This window comes from Stegastes partitus, unplaced genomic scaffold (assembly GCF_000690725.1).
Source record: "Stegastes partitus isolate 25-593 unplaced genomic scaffold, Stegastes_partitus-1.0.2 Scaffold13, whole genome shotgun sequence".
In the NCBI taxonomy this organism is placed as follows: Eukaryota; Metazoa; Chordata; class Actinopteri; family Pomacentridae; genus Stegastes; species Stegastes partitus.
The window spans coordinates 1280835-1306071 of NW_007577744.1; the positions used below are offsets into that span (position 1 = coordinate 1280835).

The window sequence follows — 25237 nt, forward strand, 5'->3', positions numbered from 1 at the left end:
TGTTGATCACCAGAAAAACAGCTCTTGGTCAGCTTGATTAGCATTTTAACAAGAGTTTAATATGTAAAAGCCCTGCTCATTGCCCCTAGAGTCTGTTAAACTCCTCAGATCCAATCAGACCAAAACAATTTGATCTGCCCAAGCCACTGACATTGCCCTGCTATAGGCTCTCCCTGTTGGGACTACAGTAATAACTCCAAACTTTCTGACAACACTTTGTCACACACCATTACCGCATGAGGAGCAAAAGCAGCTGAGGAAGGAGATGAATATGTATGAGGAACAGCAAACTAAATGCAACGTCCAAACTTAACAAAACAGAACATTTTTGGATAATTGATTGCCATCCCTGACTGTACACAACATTACCAGCCCAGGAGCAGCGGTGTACTGATGTGATGCATATGACGACAGATAAAGAAACAGAATAAGGGAAGCTCATCGGAAACTTCCACATTTACCAAACATTCATTAACAGCAAGTGTTGAACACAAGATACATCAACTTTAATTAACATATCACACTGCTAAGTCTGACAAAAACAATTTGAGATGGTGGGTTTCCAGCTTGTTATCATACATGTTTAATGAAAAAGTGTCTTCACAGCATACATGCCTCACATGCAATCCCCTTGAACCAGTTTGTAGAGCGACTACATTTACTGATACGCTACAGAATTACACCAAAATACCGGCAGTAAAGAGATTAAAAAGTGACCTGTTTCACCACAATAAAGGGAAGCAATACATCACAAAGCCCTGTTATGGAGATCAATGCCATTGTGATCGATTTCCATAAGCTTCTGTGTCTTTCATAAGGCACAGGTACGTTTTGTGGATGATTATTATGATGTTAAATTCCATTCCTCTTTCGCAGCCCCCTCCCTTTTTTATGCTTTTAGCGATTAGTGTCTGAGACAGAGGGAGATGTTTCCCATGCAGCCAAGCTAACTGAATAGGGATTAGGTGTGGAATAGCAAGGTGTGGACGGAAGCCCAAAGTAGTCAATTGGGACTGTATCTCAGGTAGCTGCGCAAGATGCTGTACTACCACTGTTACGCTGCTACTGCTGCTGAATCCGAATCTCAGCTCAAGAGCATTGTAACCTTATCAAATTAGCTGTGGGCCCAGTCTGTCAGCCAGTGCTGCTGGGTTGGCAGCCACCACCATGATTAGTCATATTGAATTATACATTCAGGGCATGTACGACACCTTCCACATCAACACAATACATAGAGACTCACACATACAAACACACACACACACAAACACCATAGACATACTGTATTCACAAAGACACAAACTCACACAGCGATGAAAACAAGCACATATATATGAATGCACACGCATGCACGCTCATGCGCACACACACACACACACGAAAAAAAACACACACTTAGTTTCTGTTTTGGAACAGGGTGATGCGGATGTGCGTAAACAGGATTAGGAGAGACGGTTCCACTGTCACACAGACCTCCAGATTGTAATTCTCATGCCTCTCTGACAGCTTGGCACAGCACTAAGTCACCTAACGTTTGCTTTGACATGAAATCCAGACCTGGGCACAGATGAGGTTATCAGTGGGGGGAGATGAGTAGGAGGAAACGCGTCTAGTCCTATTGGGAGAACTGTTTGGTACTATTGCCTGGGCTTGGTTGACTGAGAGGACTGAGGGGGCAGGAGGAGAATGGCGCAGGGTACGAAAAATATCTACCATAAATGGCTCTGGCGTAGCTATTCCGAAGGCTGAGACTGAGGTCCTCAAACACGTGTGAAACCTATCTAAAAGTAGCTGAAAGATTACAATCCTCTTCATTAAATTTATCTCCTGCGACATAAACTTTTAATATGCACACCAGCAGTGTGTATGGGACTTCCAGGGCAGCTTAAATGACTGCAACCTGTAATTACTGTTCCAGCACTTGATTAGAATAATCTGATTGCAATTATTCAGTGACTTTAAAATACAAGCCTCGAGCTACAGAACAATAATTCAAGGGCAGTGATTGGGAACGTGTTTCTTTTTTGGCTGTAAAATGACGTTTTAATCGACACAGAGTGAAAGAGGTTCCCTGCTAAGGAGCCAGCTCCCTCAATTAAAGCCCATTTATGCAGTGAGGGGTAAGACGTTGTGCTGCGATGTGGAGTTAATCAACCAGGCAGACACTTACAGAGTTCTCACGGATCAGGGAACTAACCCCTCTAACGGGTAAACAGGCAGAAATGCAGCACACAGGCGAGGCCACCAAGAACGCACACCCACACATACCAACATTCATGCCACCAGTTACTGTATTGTGTTGTTTCTTTTCTTAAATAAATTGAATGAAATAAAATAAAAAATACCTAAAACTAAAAAGTCCAAGTATGCAGGAAAATCCTTTGTTATGGTCACTTGATTTAAAGAAAACTTGAAATAAAAATGCAATATCAAAATGCACTTGCAGTCCGTCACCACCTAAGAAAGACATGTCAATTATCTTCCATATTCTATAGCAACAAAGCTAGATAATTGATAGCATTTAACAGACAAGTCTAATGTATCTCATCACTCTAAGGAGTCTGTGGTGGATTAATTAAAAAAGTAATACAACTTGAGGGAGAAGTATTGCCCAGCTGGCACTGATTCCATGGTCAAACTGAAGGACAAACATGGTGACTATAATCTTTTTCTAGGCCTCTAATTTGCATGACTTTATTTCCTTGTTCTGATTTACCTGAGGAGAGGCGAGTTTTGTCCCTGCCTTACAGGCTGACCCACCCTGGGTGATTAACAGAACTGATTAGTCCTTCACCACAGACACAACCTCAGAATTTTACTTGTCCTTCAGCGGTCACACACTGTATGGGTACAATGTGTACAGAGCCCATACAGCACATACTGTAATACTGCTGCTGATGGCGGGCCAGTGAGTGCTAACACTTATAGATGGAGAGTCTTAAAACAAAATCAAAATTGATTGTCCATTGTGTTTTTGAAAGCTTAATTGTTACCATCCTCGATTATCCTGTTTCATAATTGACTGTACATTATTAACAAACGTGCTACCAAGAGCACATTAATCAGTATTACTCTGCCTTAACCTCAGTAAGTGGCACAATAAGAGACATGCCCTCTCTAATCAGCTTCATTGTGTTATATCACCTCCGCTCTAACTATATCACCAAGAGTTCAAAGACCTCACACTACATGTTATTGCTGAAACCATCTTTAATCAGCAGCATTGGTCTTTGTTAGATCATGGAGGTCTACGTTGTAATGAAAACGGCAGCTAGCTCTGATAGCAGCCTAATTGGGAGATAATGAGCCAATAACATCAATAGCTAATGACACACCGAGTCTAAGTCACACCCCCCTCAGGCCACACAGAGGCTCATTCAGCACTGATGGAGTGCATAGCTGGGAAGTCTGACAGAGCTAGACCAAGCTCTGTACAAACAGGCTGTCTTGATGGCTTCATTAGGCTAATGAAAGGCGGCGGCTGACGCTTAAAGATGGTTATAGTGGACTAGCTAAAGGGAACACATACAGACACCTGATCTGGAGAGCGCTATCTAATGGTATCCTTCAGATGAAAAATGGGTCCATTCATGACAGTTGTGATCATTATTATGCATTTCACCCAAATACTGGTACGTGTAATTTCATTATCAAAAGAGGGGGGAAAAAGAAAGAAAGCTGCACTGGAAATTTTAGGCCACTGCTGTACTTTGCTTATGTAAAAATGATGTGTAGTTTGTTTGTTTGTCAGAGGATGAGCAGTGGATGGGGGGGGGGGTGACAGCTTAAGCACTGTATGAGTGTGTGGGCGTGGGCACCAGTAAGTGGGTTGAAGGGGGCTGAACTTTTGTCAGGTCTCAACAATGAACTAGCTAACAGTAAACAAGCTTGATGATGCATAATCACATTAAGAGAGGCACCAAGCATGGAGGAGCGACCCTGCTAATCCACACTGTGCTAGCTCTGTAACCTGCGCATAATCCTAGAGAGAGGCAGCGAGGTTGAGAGGAGGAGAGAGGAGAAAAGGGGAGAGGAGGACCGAAAGAAGCTTTGGAATTGAATTACTGTACGTACAAGCTTTAGGCCAATTAACCAGGTGTTTCAAATATCTACTCGGTCGTGGCTTGCTTGTTTTCTTTTCAAACGCTACAGTGATGGGGCTTTGCGTGCTCAGTTTAAGGTTCAATGATGCTGGCAGTTTAATAAAGCGCAGAAACACATGACATACAAGAGAGAAAACACCGTAGTGGTGCTGGGAAAGGTCAAGGCAAAGATAACCATAGGTAGCAGCTATGGTTGACACATACACATGCTTGAATTGCCGTAATATATATTATTATACTGATTACTCCTGACTCCACCAAAGGATAAATGCTGGAAATCAAATGGTGTAAACTTGTCTGATGCACTGAAACAAGTACAACAACAACCAAAGTAAATAAATAAACAAACCTTGTTTTCCATTAATATGCATGGCTCAACATGACTTACCTGATGCTAAAAATGTGGATGAACTGCTGAGCTTTCTCACAAGAGAGTGAAAATAAACAGACAGTTACAACAGAACCGTCGCGATCCCCAACATCCGTGTTTACTTCCGTGAACACAGAGCACGCTTGCGTCGTGTGATGTCGTTGTGTCCTCTTTTGCGCATGCGGGACACTTTTGGATCGTATGAAGTTCACACAGCAGATCATATACAAGTCGCATTTATTTGGAAATGTGAACAAACTTACAAAAAAAACGCATTTCACAAAAAATCCGAATTGAGTCCTGCAGTCTGAACATAGCCAATCCATCGGATTTTTAAGTCAGATAACACGCTGTTATCCTTATTTGTGACATAAAATGTCATGTTGGAGACGGAATCCAGGGCTGTTGGTATGTTAAGGCTATTTTTCATGGGTTCCGTTAGTTTTTCCTAAAAACCTGTCGGATAGCAAGGTTTTCGGATTGTTAGGGGGCGGATTATCGAGTCACGACTGTATCTGTATTTATTTTGTAGTTTTTACTGACTCCTGATAAAATAAAGTCAAGAATGTGCTACTGTGTCACTGATGCGGTCACCTCCTGTAGTCCCTGTGTTCTTGATTGCCAATTTCTGATTGCTTACATGTCACAAGTAAAAGCCTGTCAAAAATTAAGAATTAAACATGTGTAAAACAATATTAGACAAAGGCATTTAAAAAAAGGTTTGTGTTGGATTAGGTTATTGCGAATTTCACACCAAGATTTTTATACCTATATATATATACACAAACATATACATGTGTGTGTGTGATGCTACATTTATGAACTACATCGGGGTTCAGGTGGAATGCAGCTGTCCAAAGCAGAAGAGTCTCATATCAGAGATTCCTGTTCGTAGTTAGGCTCAGGAAACACAAGTACTTTAGGTATAGTTACAGAAAGGTTGGGGCTTTGGATAAATGTAAGAAAAAAAAAAAAAAATACAGTGTTTCAAGTCACTGCTAACACTTTCTGTTTTAAACTAGACCACAATCTTTCCCTAAACTTAACCGAGTGCTGACAGCGCCTGCACTACACCTCTAAAAAATAATAACACTGCATTCACTATAAGGAGATACTGTACTGCAAGAAATGTTGGCAGAACAAAAACGTCTGTGAATGCCTTACTGATCATTGCCAACATGTCTGCACTGTTTGTTACTTCACAATCATGTAACACATAACATTTCCTGAATACAGCAATGGAGAATGTTATCTGGTAACAATTACACGTCCTTCAAATATTTGCCGTTGCAAATTAGGTGCATATATCTGGAAATTCTAGTAGACAGGATTTGTCAAGATTCCTCCGTATGTCAAGACCTGGCTCTAGAGACTCGACAGCAGGGAGGGAAATGCAGAGTGAAAGCCAAAGAAGGACTGTTTTATTTACAGACAAAGAGTGTAAGAATTAAAAGAAAAACAAAAATACAAACAGATGTGTAGTCAGTAATGAGGGTGTGCACAGCTGTATGTAAAAGTATACCCAGGGGTGCCCGAACTTGAGCGTACTGTGTAGGCAGCCACGCAGTCGGAGGATGAGTGAAATGCGCAATTTTAGGAGATGATGTTGAATTGCATAAATCAAATAAAAATGGTTGGCAGGAAAAGAGATTCACACTGACTGAGGAAGGGTAAGAATAATAGAAGTAGAATATATAGAACTGATAAATGTTTCGGAGGACCAGCACGCCATCTCATTTAACTTGAGAGTACATCACTCGCAGGTGAAAGCAGGAGGATGTACGTATCTTCTGAGATGAACAGTGGCTGCCGTCGAGCCTACAGAAATGAAAAGATACTATATTCATGTTGTGAGCATTATTGTAATTTGTCCCTTTATTGTTACGCAACAGAAGTCCATTCATAATAACTAATGTTGGACTCTATTGAAATTTTTGTTAGAAAGGTTTTATTGTTATTCCCTAATCTCTACTGAAAGTGATGAGGTTAAAGCTAAATATCAAATATCAACACTCAACAATTTTCTGAGAGCTGAGAGACACCAGTGCAGGTTGAATCTATGCAGTGTGGAGCAGGTTTTTCCACGAATAAGCATCGCTAATGGTTAAAAATGTAACTTGTGTTATGCAAATAGGCGTGTTTATTTTCACCTACGTTTTCGAGTTTTGTTTGAATATAACCACATCAGAAGCATCTGAATCATTAAGCAACATCACAGTTATTTATGCATATTGTTTTCAATATTTTAATTTTTACCATGATTGTTCTGTTACAAGAGCTTTGGATAAAATCATATCCACAAGGCCAGGCAATGTAGCACGGCCGGTGGATGATCTAAAACAGCAGAGTACTAAAAAAATGACCAATGAAAAAAAAAGAAAAGAAGAAAAAAATAGAACAAAACACGAGGTTTCAGTAAAAAAAAGAAAAAAAAAGCTTATTTAGCAAAAGACATACTGAAGATGTTAAATGAGGAAAAATGGCTTTGTCTTACGGAGCATGATGTTGAATTTGCACTAATATCATAAGCTGCGCTCTCTCTCGCTTCACTTTCAAAACTTTGCTGAGCAAACTTTTTCTGCCAACTCCTGTACAGTTGAGGGAAATTCATCATTAACAGCCAGTGGATCAAACATGGAGAGGGGGTGAAAATGACAGATACAGCAAAAGTAAAGAAGGGGAAGGTGGGTGGAGATGATGTGGGGAGTGAGGATACAGAGAGATTGGAGCCAGACAATGAGCAATGGTAGAGAGCGTTACTGTGTGTGTGTGTGTGTGTGTGTGTGTGTGTGTATGCGTGTGGTGGGTGGGTGGGTGTAGTAGGTGTGTGTGTGTATGTAGGCGTGTGTGTGTGTGTGTGTGTGTGTCCTCAGACAGAGAGGAACAGGGAGAGGTCCTTGAAGTAGACCCTGGGAGTCGGGGACCAGCTGGACTCTGAGTACTGCCTGCTGATTCTGCTTGCCCTCCCAATCCCTCAATTTCTTACCTCCTTTCCACAAACGTTTTCTTCTCCTCGCTATACTTATTTCGCCTCTTCTTCTATCCCTACATTTAAACTCTCATTGCACCCTGTGTTCCAATTTCCTGCCTCTTTGCAAATTACCTGAAAATACACATGCAAAATCACTTAGAATAAAATAATTACAGGAAAATGCAACATTTCCTAAACCATATTTTCATGTGGATGACACGATTTTGATATAATTCCATGTAGCTTGAAGTGTGATTTGAGAAAAATCTCAATCTAAAACCAAAATTAATAACCATAGTAATATTTTAGTGTCTATTTTCAGTTTCAGTTTGCACACTGACAGACTACAACAGTAAAAGCGCCTGTCTAATATTGTGCAAGTTTTCTTTGTGCTGCCCAAACAGCTGTGACCCCTCAGGGCATGGACGCTGAACCTCTGCTGGTACACTGTGGCTTCTGGCACCAGTGAGATGCCCTCCGTGAATCAGGTTTGATGTGGTGCATCCCCATAGATGCTCGATCAAACTGGAATCTGAGGAATTTGCAGGCCAGGTCGACTTCCTTGGGCTTTTTTAGTGTATTCCTCTAACCCTTTCTGAGATGTTTTTGCAGTGGGACAGGGCACACCCACTATCAAAGCAACATCAACATGAATGACAGGACACAAGTTTCCCAGCAGATCACTGGCATTGTAACAACACTTCACCTGTCAGTGGTTTTAATGTTGTGGCTGAAGGCTGTAAATTGTTGCAGAGTACCAACAGCACTCAGACTTGCCAAAACAAGACACACTGCAGACACAACACAATAGCCATCCTTCCATCTTTTATCTATACACTGCTTAATGGTCTGCACTTATATTGCGCTTTTCTACCTTAGTGGCACTCAAAGCGCTTTACAATGTTTCTCATTCACCCATTCACGCACACATTCATACACCAATGGCGACAGAGTTGCCATGCACAGTGCTGCCTGCCATTGGGAGCAACTTCGGGTTCAGTGTCTTGCCCAAGAACACTTCGACTGTGGAGGGGCCGAGGATCAAACCACCAACCTGCTCTACCACCTGAGCCACAGCCGCCCTTAATCCTCACTAGGGTCGCAGGGGGGTCTGGAGTCTATCCCAGCTGACTTAGGATGAAGGCAGGGGACACCCTGGACAGGTCACCAGTCTATCACACTTAGAGACAGACAACCAAGCACACTCACATTCACACCTACGGATAATACAGAATCATCAATCAACCTCAACATGTTTTTGGACCTTGTGGGAGGAAGCCGGAGAACCTGGAGAGAACCCACACTGCACGGGGAGAACATGTAAACTCCACGCAGAAAGATTCCGGGTGTCCTCACCGGGGAGTGAACCGGCGACCTTCTTGCTGCGAGGCAACGATGCTAACCACCGCGCAGCCCCAACACAATATCCTCTACTTAAATTTCCAAACCAAAATCACAGACATCTAAAGCACTGCAGTTCAGCACCAAGCTGAACATTTAGATTATGCTTATTATAATTGTGTCACTTTGAATCTATTTGACCCTTATTTATCCACTACTCCATCTATAAGTCTTCCCCTCTGCAGTGCAACATCTCTACAGCTGGTTTCTCCTCCAGGTTTGCCGCAGATTAAAAGATGAACTCTGAACTCTGGCTGCACTAGCTGTGCACCCTGGGGAGGTCAAGAACTGTCACTGGTCTCTATCCTACTGGTTAACCTGCACAGCCTCATGCAACAAGGTGCAACCACCCACACACAAACACAGAACATGTAATCTCACAAACACACCGGCTAACACAGCTTATTTTGACCTCTTTGTGGCATCGGCTAATGTGTTACAACAGTCCTCTGGCCCATGGCCCCAATTTGCTATGCTTGACCACACTGGCTTGTAGCTGGTGTATTATCCCCATACACTTGTAACACTCCACAACAGCGAATACGTTATACACTCTAAGTTGTCATTAATTAAGGCTCACTGTTTAAAACCATCACCACCCCGGATGTGTTGTGCAGTCAGACCTGGCTTGGCTGTGGCCCTAATAGGACCTGAAAAAGAGATTCCACTGCAGTTAAATGCTTTTGATAGAAGCAACAGATGTGATCAATGAAATTGCAATGAATGATGACAGATAAGTGGCGTGTTTACAAACTCTTGTCTTGTCCACCCACTGTAGGGAGGAAGTAATAAAATCATAACAGGTTTCGAGAAACATGCCTTACTGGCCATGTACAAAACAATTTCTGTCTCAAGCCATGACCACATTTCCTCCACCCTGACAGCAAAGATATATGCAGGACATGTGATTCTTTAATAATAATTCAGATTTTATAACAACATACGTAGCTTCAGGTCATTTTTAGAGTCAGTTTGTGTTTTCTGTTTTTCATGACACTTCATGTTTAACATCACAGTAACTTCAAAAACATGGCTTGGAACACCTAATTTGCAGAATTACACTTAACAATTTAATTACTGAGTGTTGTGTTTGTGTCGATCACGATCAGCATTTATGTCGTCGTGGTCTTTTTCGAATGCTGGCTGAAGAAAACCAGATTGTGAACCAGGCATGTTTTCTTAAGCACCACACATGTCAGGGAGCGTGCAAAGAAAGAGAGACACTGAGACAGAGACATACTTCTCAATGAGTCGAATTCAAATTTTCACACTTCTGTGTTTGTGTCCTCAAAAACTAAACAAGCACTCAAATCTATGAATAAATTGAATGCTAAAAGCCTCTGCATGGAGACTTTATCTGTGGGAAAGACATTACTGTACTCATTGCCAATTGTTTTTTGAATGCAATACATCCTTGCTGTGTACATAACAATAGGCCTACTCTTGTTTTCAGAAACTGCTTTGTTCAAGATAGATCCTTAGATATACATTTCAGCGTAAACTTGTTACACACATATCGCATAGATATATTTCAAAAGAATAGTCTCAAGATTTCTCAATGTTTTGTTTTATCACAACAGCTGCTGAATTTTAAAAAACAAGGGCAACAGAAAATGAACCTGTTTGTATTTGTATATGACAGATTAAAAAAACAGAGGTGAAAAGTGTCAAAGAAATAAGAAGCTTTATATTCTGAGAAGTTGGACACAAAAAAAAAAAAGAAGAAAAGAGAAGACGAAAACAGGGTCTTGAATCCAAGCCAATAACTTCAAGGTCCTAAAACTTGGCCACTGAATTCTTTGAAAAATGTTCTTACGCACACAGGCAGGAGAAAAGGAGTGCTGGTGAAAGTACGGGAAAGGAGGTAAAGAAACGGAGTGAGAGGTGCGGAGAAATTAAATTGATGAAGCAACGAGTGCGAAGTTATGAGGGGAAAAAAATGGTGGGGTGGAGTTATAGCCTCCACACCCAACTGACCTGTTTCCAAATAATTATGCAAGAAAAAAAAAAAAAGATTAAGTCCCTGAGAACAAGAGCAGTTTTCACACTCTAGCACACAAAGAGAAGGACCGGCTCAGAGATGAGAGGGTTGGCCGCATTGTACTGCCCCACTTAAATCTTACTTTCAATTCACTAAATGTGTTATTTGACTTGGCAAAGAAGCTGGTATGTCCCATTGAGTAGCAGGGAGTCTTACCAGGATTTGCCAAGTGTGCTGCAGCCCTGCTGAACAGCCTTTGCCGTGGCTGGCTAGTGACCTTAGATGGGTGGGTGGTTCCACTCAGTGGCGAAAAAAAGAGAGAGGGGGGCGTACGGAGAAAAAATAAAGAATAAGCATTACCTCTAATGGCTCAAGCACACTCTTTAATTTCAAAACTGTTCCTGTGAGACCTAAACAATAAGGAGAAACAATACAATAAGGAAAGGATTTTGAGGATATCAGGGAAAAACCGCAAGGTATTATTACTAACAGAGACCGCGAGGAAAGAGTGAAACTGTAGCACTCAGAAGTTGAGGCTACAGTAGTTAACACTCATCTGGTCCAAGGATCTATTGCTATAACGTGACTAGCAGGAATGGAAAATATTTTTTTTGTTTGTCTTATGAATGATGGAAAATGAAGACCACAAGAACAGCTTAGTAGTATATACTATGCTGTGAAACCAAAATAATGCAAAGTTAATAGAGGAGTGGAAAAATCCAATAAAACCTCTTGGAGATTGGCCTAAGACAGAAAACCTATTATTTCACTTTTCTAAGACAATAAATCAGTGGTTATTATGGGGACTTGTCAACTGAAATGACTTACTAAACTAATAAGCTATATATTCAACACGAGCAATTGAAGTTGGACACAGCTGATCCCATATTTGGCTTTAGGATACGCAAACAATAAACTCCTTCAACTAAATAAAACATGGCCTCACAATTTTGAGACATGTTCCAGTTAATAATCCAATCTATTACTTTCCATATTGTACAGTGCAGCTTACAAAACTCGTATGTTCTCTGTTAATCCAAATTTCATCGCAGCGTTCCATTAAATAAAAGATGTGATCGTGTGTTCCTCCATTTACAGCACGGTTCAGCATGAGGTCAGCAATACATAGAAACACTCACTATACGGCCCGCAATTAAACTTGAAGTTTCATGTTAATGGCTCTTTTTGTGCAGTGTTTTCCAAAGTTTCGTGCCACTATGCTTTGAATGTCCAGACTCATGGGAGGACAACTCATGACAACCCTAAAAAGGAACCATCCATGGTAGCCAACATGATAAAACTCTTACACTTGTAAACTCAAAGGAATTTAAAAGATAGGCCACACCACATCATTTTCCCTGTGGCCCACACTGGGGGAAACATAACAGAAGGGAAACACGGAACAGAGATGTTGAGAGTAAGACGGGAAGAGCGGATGAGGAATTATGCCAGGGTCTGAAGACTCATTTTGAGGTTGGATTTAGAGAAATAGTGTCTGGCTGCATTTGCATGGTCAAGACCTGCATGCCTGGAGCTCCAGCAGCCATCTTGGCAGCGACTCCTCTGGTGCAGCAAGGGGGGGAAAGAGGGGAGCCTCACAAGGTAAATCCGTCTGCCGGGACCCACCATTTCCTCTTTCCCACCGTTGCGATAATGCAACTTCTATTTTTCTTTCATACAGTTTATCTTTGATCAGAAATATATTACTCAGTTGACAAGTAATGTAAACATCCACATAATTGGAGCAGAAATCATTACTTCCTGTAGTTATATTTACTATTAGGATGATGATACTCAGAAGGGAATTGGTAATCAAGGCATCTGATGGTGAAAGCCGTTCCCCCACAGGGACAGAGAATTTTTTTCCCCCTTCCTTCCTGTTCTTGTGAATATTTCAACCTTGGATTCAGTCATTTTCAATAAACAAGGGAATTCAAATAATCACTGTGACATATTTTGCTCTCTCCCTTTGTTTCTTTGTCTCTCTTTGCCTCTCTCATATATCACACACACACATCATGGTCCATCCCCCTCTACAGGGCCTCCTACATGGGAAAAGTAGACAAGGCTTGAAAGGTATACAGTACAGTGTTGATCCAACCGATAAGCTGACCAATTGGGTCCATTTATCAAGGAAAACCTCTACTCAAATGTGATCCTGGTGTGTGATGCAAAGCCTTCTGACAACACAACCTCATCCACATCAGTGTGGTTGTTGGCGTGGTGGTCTTGCTGAAACACTTAAAGTTGTTATTCTGGGTTTTTATATTGGCCTACAACAAGACAGTAGTTGCACTGAATATTTAAGCCTGTGTAAGAGGGACACAAGGGAGAGTCAGAATGATGTATGTCAGATTAAACTTACATCTAGGAAGACAGAGAAATGACCTTAAGTATCTTTATGCTACAAACCCCGGTTAGATGTGTTACATTAAGAAAACCAGAGGCTGATCAGAGAGATGCTGAGACAGTAAGTAAAACCCATCTGGAATGGTTTTCTGTCTCTCTTCTGCACAAACTGAAACCCAATACTCATATCAGATCTGAATACTGTGCAGCGATAATAGCTGAATATTCATTTTGGTGCTAGCGGAAGACAAACATTCCCGTCCTTAATGACATCTCCAGGGAGGAAGTTCATTACACAAGGTTGTTACGCAACAAAACTCTGTCACTTTGAGAGGTCAGAGGAGGTTCACACTGCTAACATTAGCGCAAAACCCAATGGCAACTAGGTTAGTGACACTTCCTGCATTGAACAGGATCCCAAAAAGAACTGAGATACAAGTAACATCACATCTCCAGGTAGACATGATAAGACTTCACTATTCTGACCTAATTTGTGTGAGACAGCAAAACAGAAAAGACATAAAGATTTCATGTCAGTACACGCAGGAAAAGTACATCAGTATCTCTATCATTCAAGCCAATTAATCAGCATTTGAATAATGTCTTAGCTGTTTGATTCTGTAAACAGCATAATAGCCATTGACAACGCAAATCTTTTTGGCAAAGCAGTGGATGTATTACTGTTCCTCATGCATGGCTTTTTTTTGAGGTAAGATCAAACACTTATGAGACTGCACTTATTAAAGAAAACAGTGCATTTTTTTTGGCCGTCATTTCCACTGAAGTAGCACCCTGGTGCAGCGATTCACCGCTTCCAGTGCTCCTACCACACTTTTAAATCTCCCTTGAAGAGTCGTTCTGTAAGTATATCAAGCATCATCTGGGATGTGCTGAATCTCCTCCACTGTATCAAAATGGTGATCTCTCAACTTGAATTTAATGTTGGGGAAGTGGAAGAAGTCACAGGGAGTCCAATTTTGCAAGTCCTACAGATGGACAATGACAACTGCGTTGTTGTGGCCAATAAACGGGAGCGAGCATAACATAATTGGAGCATCCAAATGCCACCGAACCAATGTTCAGGTAATTCACACCGAATGTTCTTCCTAAGACATCTCGGGACGTTACATTAACTCGCCCTTGACCGTCTCAACAACACATCCCTGTGAATGTTGAAATAAATGACAAGCATACTCGCGGTGTACTCTTGACCTGATGTGCCTTCTCTGGTCTTGAAGGCTACAGGCTTTACTCCAAAGGTTGTTTTTTGGTGTCCAGGTTATAGCTGTAGACCCAGCTCTCAACACCAGTGTTGATTCTCGACCTGAAGGTTGGCACATCTTGGGAATGTAAACTGACAAAGATTGTGATGTTTGCTTCAGTTTTAGGCCTATGGTGAAATTGCAAATGTGCACCTGCAGTGGTACAAAAAAAGCATGTAACACAAAATTCTCTGGAATGTTAAGTCATGCCAGTTGTTGCTCGCACTTGTTGCATTTGCATGAGCATAATTCGTTTCTGAATTATTTGATTGCATGTCGTGTACGAAACAAACCAGAAATCTGGGGAAAGATAAGGAGAAAAGATAAGAAGGGAAGTTAAGTCGCGTGAATCTAATTTTTGTAGGGAAAATAAACAAATAAGAATTTGTTGATGCTATCGTGTTGTAGTTTTATTTTACTAAAATTCAACGTAGAACTTTTTCATGAGTTGCATCCCCTGTCACGGTACATAATTAATGAAAAAAAATGTTTGGAGTGGAGGCATGACCTTTTATTGGGTCCTGAAGGGGGACTTGCCAGGTAAAGTTTGAACCACTGGTGAATATGTTCTGTATACTTGCAAATCTGTGTTTCTGCATGTTGCTGAATTTCATGGCGAATTCACTGGATATCAAAAACAGAGCTGGGGGAGTCAATACGAAAAATAATATTAGGAAAAATGAGCAGGAAATTCTAATACTCACTGAATCCTTTCACAAGTAACAGGCAGGTGTACTGCATGTATGTATTCCTGATGGAAGGCTGATGTGTGTGTCTGTGTCTCTGGGAAAACACTGTAGATGTAGTTACACACTGTTCTGTGCACTGATTGATGGTTGCTGTCCATGCAGGCCTACATTTTTGAGTGGATTGGAGTCACAGCACATGAGCAAACACAAGATGGAAGACAGGGGAACTCTCCACTACAAAGAATAGCAAGACTCTCTGCACCACATACACACACAGCAGAAACGCAAACTTGCACACCACACCCACAGATCCACTTCCCCACCTCCATTGCTTGAAGATCTACCTGCCAGCTGCTGCCAGTCGCAGGGAAAGATGGGCTTTGTTGGTTTTGTGAAGCCCACCGACAAGACCCCCCTGGAGACTGCAGGTCTCCAGCAGCACAAGCCTCAGCCTTATCCACTCCGCCGCACAGGCAATCTGTTTTCTATATTACCAGCCTGTATCACTGTACTATGCACTATAGAACAGCAATTGAGCAGGAAATTAAGTTAGGGGATCGGTATTTGGCGGAGGAGAACGAGCTGGTGTGGTCTTCTCTCTCCACATACAAGGATCATTAAATATCACATGAGTTTTTTGATAAATTTCCTCTTCTCCTCTATCTGCTGTTCCCATCAACTCACTCCCCTCTTTCTCCTCTCTCCTTTTCTGTCTGTCTCTTTTCCTTCTTCTTCAATTTCCCTATCATCATCTGCCCGTTTCTCTCTCGTCTTGCTGTATTTGTAGAGTGTATGAACCAAAACATCCTAATGGATGTTTAAACAGCTTGAGATGTGTCAGCCTGGGAACTACCTCCCTGTGACAGGGAGCTCTAGCAGGGAATTGAGACCATTACAAGAGGAAAATAGGGGACATATTTCTTTCTTTTCCTTTTTGTTTATTTCTCTTCCTCTTTCTGGGTCCTTTTCTGTAGTCGCCCTCACTTCTCTGTGTATTTTTTCACTTTATTTCTCTGTCCATACAAACAGAGTACAGCACCTAAGCACTTCTGGATTGGATATGGGGGAAGCCTTTTATACCTTGTTGATTTTCCTCCCCTCCTTTTCATATGTCCTCTTCTGCTTTTTTTCTTCTACCTCTTATGCTTAACCCTTTTCACTGAGTGACTGTGTAAGTAGTCTGTGCGTGAAGAAAAGAGAAAGTGAGAGCAAGCTAGGTCAGTGCGTCACCACTCAAAATTGCAATACTTAACTTTCACTGCAGCACTGGCAGCACATGTACGCACAAAACCACACATACCAGTTCTCTGCACTCCTGTGTGAACCCTCGGTTTTATTTTTTGGCACAAAAAGGACTTTTTGTTTCTTTTATTAACTTCTTAATCATAAACCTCATTATCAAACTAATAATTAACTTATATTTCAGATTACTTTTAGGTTAATTTTGGGTATTCAAATGACCTAGATCTCAACTTATTAATGAAATGTATATTCATAGAAGACATTGATTCCATTACTTCCTCTGCATACTTTGGGGAAAATCTTTATTTGGTGTGTTTAAGTGGACCTGAGTGGACCGCAGCACATTTTGTGCTGGATATAATAAAACAATCTGATGAAGTTATCATGTTAATGTTTAAATGCTATTACCAAATTACCTAAATATTTTTAGATTTCCCTTATTTAATATCTACTGAGGTTTATAACTAAAGCCATTTTTTCCTTATATGAAGATGGGACTGGCTCATATGGAAACGGTTATCCCCCTTCAGTGATTGACATTTTAAGTTTCTTGGTCAGAACAATGTTTTTGCCCAAAACTGAAAGCAGACACTGGCTTTATAACATCCGACCAGAAAGACAGCAGCAGACATAGAAACACTCTCACAAGGACAATGAGCTCCTACTGCTACAATCTAAGGTCAATCAGTAGCGCTGACAGCTAAATTAACAAGTGCTACAAGCACCATTACATTTGGCTCCTGATTGTGTAACAATAGATATACTGTATCAATACACTGTCAGACAGATAATCAAACACATCAATATCTATAAATAAGCACATGAAAGGAAAAACATATATTACTCTGGAGGTAGATTTACGACCATCATTGGCCACATGGAACACACACGGCACTCCAGGCCGGTGCATTGGTCAGGTTAGTGGGAGGCAGTCAGAGAGATAAGCCGCCAAACAGGTCTAAATCCCTGCTGAAGCTGACTTGATGGACAGACAGGCCACCATTAACAATGCGGTGGCTTGTGAGAGCAGCAGCTGATGGAAAGATACCCTGGCATTTGCTGTGTTAAGAAGTGGCCCTTAAAGATTTCACACTTCCAATTTCTTTGAATTATCTGCCATCTCCAGCCTGTCACTCAGCCTGACAATCTCAGATTCTTGCTCACTGAGGCACCAGGCTGGTTATTGACAAAGCAATCCGCCGTGATACAGCAAAACCTGATAAAACATTAGTCAAACAACACGGCGTACAACTCGAGGCCCACCTCACACATGGGCAGATGCTCACACTCTTCATTTGGCCTTATTCTCTTTTCTCACTCAATACATTGAGTGCAGCTTTTAAAACTATATAGCGATGCTCGAAGGATTTTCAAACATTACATTAGGTTCATATGTGTCCGTGTCTTTTCATAATACCAAAAATCTGTAATTCGGTGTGACTTGAAACTTTGTGAATCTGCACTATATATCACAATTTGCTAGACTGTAGCTTACAGAGCAGAATGGATTTGTTAAGGTCCACTGATGAGGCAGTGATGACAGCCAATGCTGTTATGAGACAGAACAGACTGCTTATCAGATCTTTACTGGTTTGATTCGCTCGCTGCTCCAGACAGGCCATGATAGAAATATCACAACATCCCTATTACCCTCAGCATTCAGTACATAGTGCACAGCCTGTGCTTTCTATGAATTATTAAAAGCAGACAGATTACGCTGCAAGGCTGCAAGACTGCTAGACTAGAGGCACGCTACAGATGCTGCTGAGCAAAACAGTAACATCAGAAGTGTGTTTGTTCTTTTTTTAGAGAAGGGGCCTTTCTTTTTTTTCCTTTTTTTTCCTGTTCCGTATCAGATTAGAGGGGGTGGCCGTTTAGATAGGTGTATGAGTATGTGGATAAGAAAAAGGAAAGAGTGGGTGGGGTTTTGGACACGAGCGTAGGCCTGTGCACATGCGTGAGTGTGTATCTGCGTATGTGTGTGTGGCGAAAGATGAAGGGGGGTGAAGGGCATAGTGTCAGGGCTTGTCTGACATGTGGCCTGGTGGGTTGGCTGGATGGTTGGTTTGCTGTCTAGATGGCTGGTTGGGTGCAGCCCAGCTCGAGCCTGGCAACTCTCTCTCTCACTCTCTCGCTCTCTCTCTCTCCCTGGAGTGACGGGCTGAGACATTAAGACAGGCATTTTAATTAACTGTGCCACTCTTCCACCTGCTGCCCTCAATATGCTCCGGCCCTGGCAAGCTGTCTCTCATACCACTGACTCTCTTGCTCCCTTTTTGTTCCATCTTTTCCCATCTCTCTATCATTTTTTTTTCTCTACTCTCTCCACTTCTTTCCCTCAGTTTCTTTCCAATTTTCAAATCTCATCCTTCATCACTCTGATTTTCTCTCCCTAACCTCTCTTTTCTGTCCGTTGTGCATCCCCCCGCAGTTTGACCCTAATAAATGAAAACTCATACCAATAGATAAGGCGATTCATAACGCTCAAATGACAGAATTAGCCAATTTCTTTTTTGAACTTGGAGAGAATTAATTCCTACATGTGTCCTGTTCTACTGACCCTCTAACTACCCCCCACCAATCCCACACACGTACACACACAGTCAGTCCACACACACTCTCACGCTCTTCAAATCTATCTGGTAATTCAGTTCTGCCCGACACTCATCAGGCTATTCATTAAGGCCTGATTGGAGATGGATATTTCTGTTCCCTCATGACAGAATGGAACTAGGGATCAAACCGGGGACATTACAGGATTTAGAAGAGCAACGGCAACACACAGCAGCGTTGAGTGTGCGTCCTCACACTTGGACACGTCTGTGCGAATTTGTGCTCATAAATGTTTGTATTAATATGTGTAAATGTATGCCTGGCGGTTTAAGAATCTCATTTAGTGCCTTGACTCCTGTAGTTTAATCATTTAGATCATAAATTGAGAATTAATTCAAACAGAACGGAGCAACAAATGATCCACTTTTAGCACTCTACTTAAATTGTATTACACTTTTAATGGGGTTAATAATAGACGGCATTAGCAACACAGGAAAACGACACTACAAAGTGTTGTATTAAAAGGATTAATGTTCTCCCTTCAGAATTAAAGCCAGGTCTTGGAGATACAGCTAAAACTAACAAATGGCCCAGCTCTGGCTCCATGATGGGGCCTCAGTCGCAGCTGTACTACAGTAAGAAGACAGCAACTGGGGCCAATATATCAGCCTGGCAGACAGGGAGCATTCATCTGCCGTGTGAGGAGAAGTGACTTTGAAGTTCTCCGCAGTGAGGTGAAAGAGCAGCCGTGGCCTCAACCTCTCTGTTTATGTAGCCGCACTAGCCCTGGGAGAGCTCTTAATGAATGATGTGGATAGATGGACACCACAGCTAAAAGCACACACTCACACGCCTGTGTGAGGGCCAAGACACACACCGAGGATTTACACATACTTTATGTTCAGGTCATGGAGGTCATTTCTACAATTCATGCAAGCATGTACTCTATGTCTACATGTGTTACAAACAGAAAAATGCATCACCAGCAGACAGAGACTTTGTCCTCATAAATATGTTTTCATTTTAAAAAAAAACTGCATTTTAAAATTAAAAAAAAAAAAAAAAACTATCTCCACCCAAGTGAGTGTTTTGGAAATAATCTCCATCTATACCAACACTCGTGAAAACACATTGACCATTCAGCTGAAAAAACTGCTGGACACAGGAATAATCACAAATCGCTTTAACAACAACTTGCCTCCTGTGGATGTCGGCAGTAGTATCATGATAAAATGTCGGATTTAACTGCACCACAGCTGGATCACAGACACACAAAAAGATTAGCAACACCTGTATTTTGCGGCCCACAAGCAGCCAACCCCGATGTTTTCTTCTAGAAAAAGTTCATGTGACAGTGGTGTGATGAACTAGAAAGGGCATGTAGAAACTAATAAGACCCAATCAGCAAGTGAATACGGGTGTCTGCATCATCATTTCAAAAAGTTTCCACTTCTGCCTAACCCGATACAAATGCAAGAGTTTTCAATCTAAAACAAGGTCAGCAGCATCTCCAAATGTCTCAGTTTTAGGGGTCCTAACATGGCAGAGTAGTTTGGGCACGAGCCGTAAATGTAGCAAAAATTATGTGTTTTAAAACTGTGAACGTAGCCTGAAGGTACCGCCTGAATTACAGTAATAGGTTTCAAATATGAGCAAAGACTAACCTGTTAGAAGCAGGCTATGCCAACAACCTCCAGCAACGTCTCTCACTGGCAAGCTTGGTACAGTCACCTCCTCTGGGAACAGGATGTTGCTCTTTGTGTTCCCACATGCCCGTCCACAGCCCCACTGAAACAATCTGCCGTCACCTGCATGGCATCAAGTTGTAAGTTTATTTAGCAAACTTGTCAAGTTTCCAATTTAAGAAAAAAAAAAAAAAGAACAGCGGGTTATTTATGCAAATCAATACACAGACAATTTCAATGTAACAATATAAGATCTCACTTAAATACAAAAATCCCAAATTTAGTACACAAAGGTAAATATATCCAATATGACCGGTACATGATAATATCAACTGATAGGAGATGTTTTGAACTCAGTGCAGTTCCTCCATTAATTGCAAAGTACAGCCGGGGCCTCACACCCCCTGCAGCTCATATTGCATCTCTCTCCAGCACACCTCTAGGAGCATGTTGTCCTTGTTGTGCTACTGCTGCGTGGGGGCCTCTGGAGATAAATTATGGATGCAACGCAAAAGCTGTAAAATTTGTTGTATCTTCTATTATCTTCATGTTAAAGGCCACAAAAGCTCTTCAGTGAAGTCAGCCATTAAGAAATGACAGGTATTGCTATCAGGCTTCTTTATAGGCTATTACCTGCAATGACAGCAGCTGCTGCTGCACCACTGTACGGCCTATCACATTATTTGCAGCTAAAGTCAGCTACTGTGTCATTTTGCCTCATTTTCTTGACAGTGCTATCATAAATCCATTGGGCTGCAGGGGAAACTGTCGACTACCTCGATTATCTTCATAGCCTGAATGAATTCTGAAATGTATGTAACAGGCAATGACTGTTATGGATCAGGAGCCAGGGCCATATTCTCACTAACTCTCTCTCTCTCTCTCTCTCCTTCCTTGTATCTCTCTCAGGTGATGTGCTGATCGAGGGCTTGAGGGCTCAGATATGCGCATAAAACTGAGTAAAAGAGGCGAACTTTGAAGCACACAGTGACAGCTCATGACTACTGACGTCAGCTCCATTTCTTGAGATATTCTAAAGATACTGAATGGTCAATGATAGGATCCTCTTCTTTTATGAGGGGCAATATTAAAGACAAAAGGTAACTGGTGCAGTGAATACACAAAAAATACAAATTCCTGCGTTTTTAAAAGGAAACTGTTTTAATCATTATCTAATTCATGATGAAATGTTTATTGAATGTTGTGTATCCTAGCAGACCTACACAGTGTAATACAGTACCTGTAAGAACAAGATTGTGATTTGCCCCACAGGTGACCTTCGACACATGGTGCACACACTCCACAAGGCGAGGGACAACCACATTTTCATTAGAACCACTGCCAATTTGTCCATAATCATTCTGCCTGTAGGGAGAAGAGCATAAACGCATAATTAAAAACATAACTAGCTACCTGCGGGCATCATCTTCATACTCTTTAATCACATTTTTAAAGTATATACAACACATTTCCAAAGCATGAAAATATTGCACATCTTCCAATTTCTATAGGGTAAAATAAATAATCAAATTAATTAAACTATTGCAGTGAGCAGATTCCACTGGGACCGTGAAACATATGTGTTTCCTCCCATTTCTACGAATCCTCTTTGTGACAATAACGAGACACAGCCCTATCAGAAGTGAAACACCTCACTAACTAATTAGACTCTCAGGCTGCAGTCTGACAAAATAAAAAGAGAAAAGTGCTTGAAGGGAGACTTGCTCTCCCGCAATTTGCATCTGCCACTTTTTACTGCATCTGTTCCAAGTGCCATTCAACGTTCTCTTCCTCCTTTTGTTGGGAAGTGTTGAGCCCCAACTATTTAAGCTCACCTCCTACCTACCCAGAGCTTTGTTCCTGCTCCTCTGCAGACCAGTAATGAGCCAACCGCCACAAAACTGCTTGGAAATTAATGACTCATTACGGACGGGGCCTAGACCGCTCCGCAGCCTCTCCTCCTCCCCCGCTCCACCCACATGCCCGCATGTAATCCTCTCTCTCTCTCCCCCCTTTCTCTCTCTCTTACCCTCATCCCTTCAGCCCATACAGAAAGACCCCAACACCTCCCTATCAATTAGAGCCTATTACAGGGCTCCCATGCTAGCAGGGTAAAGAAAGAGGGCCTTCACAGCTCAAGAGTGTGTGCAGGAGAGATTGGGAGAGTTGAATGAGGAGCCTTAAGGTGCTCCTTTCACACCCTTGCCCTTATCCATTATGCCAGTCTGTAAAGCCCCCTAGGAGAAACGTGCAGCCCCAAAAAGACTTGGGGATGAAAATAAGTCAAGGGAGGGATTCTTGGTCACACCTTTTCCCTTTTCCTTCTACTTCAGTGTCAAATTATATCATAACTAGTCCTTAAGCAAAGTAACATGGTCACTGTGCTCCTCCTTTAAATGGAGTGTTAGAAAAAGATGTCGAGCTCTGAATGGCATGTATTAATCATACCATCTGCGTCTGTATTCATAGACTGACAGACTGAGACAGATATTAACAAGATGAAAAAAAATGGTGGACAAGCACCTACACATGAAAATTCATGTGGTTATTGATTTCTTTTAGTTTCACTCCCTTTTACCCTCCATTGCATTCCCCTAGGCAATACCTACTTATTCATGGGATTGTTGGTCTTTGTTCAGAGGCAAAAATACTGTTCTACATTGCCAGCATTTTAGAATATCTTTTCTTTTTTTTTTTCCCTGATAGGATATGTATCAGCTTTTCATTCAAGCATTCTATGCTCACTGGCTTTTGAAGCTATGGTGCATTTCAAGGCAATCCCTCTGAGAGCGAATGGGTGAGATCACATGGGTTTGAGGTGGTTTAGAATGGCAAATCCTGCTGAAAGTGTCATTTCCAGTCGGAGACATCAATTTGGTGTGTGAAACAGGGGCCCAGGAGAGCCCGATAGCCCGGGAGATTCCTGACAAGAGCAAAGGGCCTGGGGATCAGCTCATACTCACCTGGATAAGAAAGGAATTTCACAAAGCGCTTCAAATACATGAAGCAAAGTGTGAAAGGAGGAAGAGAGGTGGAAACACGATAGACAACTTAGAATAAAGTGCAGAGAGAATCTAAAAAGAGAGGGCCTGTTTAACATCACTTCGATAATCTATGATGGGTCTCTTTGTGTAGCACGTACTAAATTATAGCAATGCTGCATTTGTTGTAGAGAGGTTGCAAAAATAGCATTAAAAAAATAAATATGCCATAAAAAAAAAAAATCCCACATCCAGACAACTAAATCCAATCAAATTAACAGCGACACAACTTCTTGTCCTGTTTGACTTTGATACTATTGTATAGCTGTTTACATTAGTTAGAAAAACACACAAAAAAACTAGTTGATCAATGACCTCCATCTGGGGAAGACTGTCAACGCTCATAAATATGGTTAATAGGGAGATATTAAAACACTGACATGCACAAATTAAAAATCAAAATTATTGGTAGCACTATTTCTGGCCAAACATTTTGGTAACTGTAAAACAGTGCACACAGGCGGCAGTATTATCTCTAATATAAAGCCTCAATTAGCTTAAGTGAGAGCAAAATGGCTGATAATTATTGCACCAGCTCATTAGACTTGTTTTGACACTAAAACCACTTAAATCACCACACAGGCATAAACACAAGCACAGATGCAAATACACACATGCAGATGTTAGAGTTTATTCCCGTCATAATGAGGCAGATACTGTACAGGTTGGGTTTTACTTGTTTAGAGGAAAAACTAAACACTTCAAACGAGATTTAATAGGGTCTTACCATTACACGAGCAATTTATAAATAGTATACGGATGGAGAGTGTAATAAAATGATACCTGACAGAAAAACCAATCGCAAAGGAGCTTCAGGAAGCATGTTTTAGTGAACCTCAGGTCTACTTAGAGACATGTGGTTATGTTTTTTTTTACCTCATAAGAGCAAAATGCATTCAGCTTAGTACAAAATGCTTGTGTAGTTTAGAGTCTTGATAAGATCTCAGGATAAAAACTGATAATGTAGAAGTCAATAACAAAGTCACTCAACTTTAGAAGACATATCCTGAGTAAAGCAAACAGGATTGATTGCTGACTCAATTGATTTCTTGAAAATATTATCTATGAAATAGTGAAGAGCACAAAAGCAAGGCAATCATCTGCTGTACCTGCAATAGATCTTGGCTAATAATGATACAGGCTCCTAAAGAATAAAATCCTTGGGGCCGGCCATGAAAGTTTAAGATTCAATGCGGTAAAATACAATGTGCCGTAAAATATTAATGTGTGTGGTAAAATTATGCTGGTGGTAATATTTTAGATTGCTGCTGTCTGTAAAAGAGACATATCTGTATTTATTTACAAGCAGGGATAGTGGATGGGGGCTTTGTTTGAAGCCATGTTTATGAATATCGACTCTGGCTCCTAGGTAAGTGGCTATAAATCTGCAAGAGGATCTTTGTAAAGTTCCCTTGGAGGACATAACTTCAGGTCTAACCGTCTCCTTCCTTCACTTGACTTTTAAACATTTAGATATAGCCTGGCCAACTACATTCAGAGCAGCTTCTAAATTATGAAGGCTTCCATTTCGATAGTACAAGTGTTAACCAATCAGAGTTGATAAATTGTGCTAATAGATTTATCGAGCGT

General features: G+C 41.3%; 1 protein-coding gene across 1 annotated transcript in view; it reads right to left on the minus strand.

Annotated features, from left to right (window-relative positions):
* Window positions 1–25237, minus strand: part of LOC103362503 (ultraviolet-B receptor UVR8-like) — a gene marked incomplete at its 5' end in the record, with an annotated part of 292781 nt that overhangs the window by 163403 nt on the left and 104141 nt on the right. The window contains 2 exons of the mRNA XM_008288878.1: window positions 20586–20729; window positions 21847–21971. Of these exons, the coding sequence (XP_008287100.1) occupies window positions 20586–20729; window positions 21847–21971 (269 nt within the window). The remainder of the gene's footprint in view (window positions 1–20585; window positions 20730–21846; window positions 21972–25237) is intronic.